We start from the raw sequence: 2,257 nt of genomic DNA, 5'->3' as shown, positions 1-2,257 counted from the left end.
CTTTTTCAAGAGAAGTAAAAAACTATTTCTAAGATCTTTTTTTTTTTTTGCATTAACTGCTGCAGAAGAATGAGATAGAAACTGCTAAGATATACACTACTGTATACTCTCTATCAAGACTTTCTCTCTTCAGAGTCTTGATATTATAGAGAATATAAGTCTGTTTCTATATAATAATGTAAATATTGTCAGTGAGATGTAGAGAAACTGGTTATTTATATCTTAAAATAGAAGACTTTGTCAATGATTATATCAATATAGAGTTAATTCTTAAATTCAATGAAAATCTAGTGTTGCTGTTCTCAATTTCTTACAGAATCTATTGAATATTGAGATATTAAAACTAGATTTAATATATCTCACTGTGCAGGGATTAAAGGCTCAGTCAGATCTTGAGATATACTGATTTTATAGTTATTAATGTGCTGTTGACTCATTGTTCACTAATTATGTATTGAATACTATTACTAAGATATCTTTTTATATCATTCTGCTGAGAATGAGCCAGATTGAGAGGAATAGAACAAGGGTGAGACTTGGTGTTGAAGTCTAGATACACAGGTGATGAACTGTGAAGATTGCACTTCAGAAGAGTCTGTTGATTATGTGCTTGATATTATTACTGAGATATCTTTTTGTATTTTTCTGCCGGGGATGGGCCAGATTGAGAAGGACGGTACAAGGGTGAGACTTGGTATTGGTGTTTTGGAACATCAAAGATGGACAGGGTTTTCGCGGAGATTGCTCCTTGGATATCTCCACAACTACAGATCAGGGATCTTCCAAAATTGAGAAGATTGGTGCATATGACTAGGTCACTTCACCTTACAATTTGTATGGCACTCTGGCCCGGGGTTGTGGTGTGGTAGGGGAGAACAGGGGATAATCCCACACAGGAGCTTTGAACAACGTCCGGTTCACATTTGGCTGGATAACTCCACCACCACACAGGGTATGCGGTCGGCGATGGGGTCAGAATGCTCGTATGATCAAGGGCTTTTCGATGGATCTATCGGCGGGTTCTTATTCGAAAAATCGAGCGAGTTCGTGGTGGAGCGGTTTGACAGTAGCAGCAGATTTTAAGACTTGTTAAAATTTCATTAACTGTCTGTCTATGAGTTTATATTCAATTCAATAATATAATCATATCTGACTTAGTCAGCTGATTGCAGCATCATTTTTTCAGTCATCATTGAAGCTTGATAACTTCAGCAGATCTCTCAGCTTGATGTATTTCATACTTAAATTCTCATTCTACACAGTAGTCTCTGATAATATATACACTTCTGAAGAGATTGTGAATAATTGTGATAAGATCTTCAGATTCAGTGTAGTTATCTATCTGTATAAACATTCAATCTTCTGCTGCAGATCTAAGATCTGGTTTTCTGTATTCTTATTAATGATGATGATTGTGTTGACAAAGCTCTTCATAGTGAATACTTGATCTGCAATGAATGCTAATTATTGTTTAACTTTCATCTCAGTCTGCTACTGTGTATGCAAGACCTCAATCTCATTTAGAATTCTTGTATATGTACAGAGCTTCAATTCTGATTCAGTGATTTCAGCTGCTTTTCTTACTGCTTTAAGTAAACTCTCTGAGAGGTTCTGCATATCTTTCAGTTCAGGTAGCAGAGAAGAGTGTTATTTATATTGACTAGAAAAGATATTCATTTCAGTGATTTCTTATTAATTATATGATGTCTATTATTATATCACTGTATCATTATATCACTATATCATTCTATTACTATATCATTATATCACTATATTGTTATATGATTTCTGTTATTATTGTATGACTCCGGTGATGATCATCTCTCTCTTTTTATTCTTCTTTTGAGTAGGAAGTGAACTTCTTTGAATCTGGTTCACTGCTCTCATTTTCTTTGTTACATCTCATCTGTTCACATCTCACACATGACATTTACCTAGGTGTGGAGTTTTCCCTTAATAAGCAAAGAAGCATCAATTGAATGCTCTTTCAATCACTGCTCTTTGTACACTATCTTTTAAGATGTTCTAGAACCACACTGGCATGATAACTATAAATTGCTTTGTAGACAGAATTATCACACTCTGAAGAAGCCTGCACTTCTCACCAGTTTTTAGACATGCTATCAGATGTGATTCAAAGATTGCTTAAGCCAGTGTATAATTACAGATGTATGCCAGCTTCTTATATATTGTAATATCATATGCTAAATTAATTAGTGGCCGCTATGACCCCCCCCTCTTTACACTCGTAAGCTAG

General features: G+C 35.0%; 1 protein-coding gene across 1 annotated transcript; it reads left to right on the top strand.

The window, feature by feature from the left end:
- Positions 1 to 561: 561 nt before the first annotated feature.
- On the top strand, positions 562 to 792 carry BDCG_16579 (uncharacterized protein; the record flags this gene model as incomplete). The annotated part of the gene is made up of 1 exon (XM_045425794.1): positions 562 to 792. A coding segment is annotated over one exon (231 nt), but the record flags the coding sequence as incomplete, so codon positions are not given.
- Between the last annotated feature and the right edge of the window lie 1,465 nt (positions 793 to 2,257).

Source organism: Blastomyces dermatitidis, assembly GCF_000003525.1.
Source record: "Blastomyces dermatitidis ER-3 genomic scaffold supercont1.2, whole genome shotgun sequence".
NCBI classification, from domain to species: domain Eukaryota; kingdom Fungi; phylum Ascomycota; class Eurotiomycetes; order Onygenales; family Ajellomycetaceae; genus Blastomyces; species Blastomyces dermatitidis.
The sequence above is the reverse complement of the archived record's forward strand: the minus strand, read 5'-3'. Positions and strand labels throughout refer to the sequence as shown.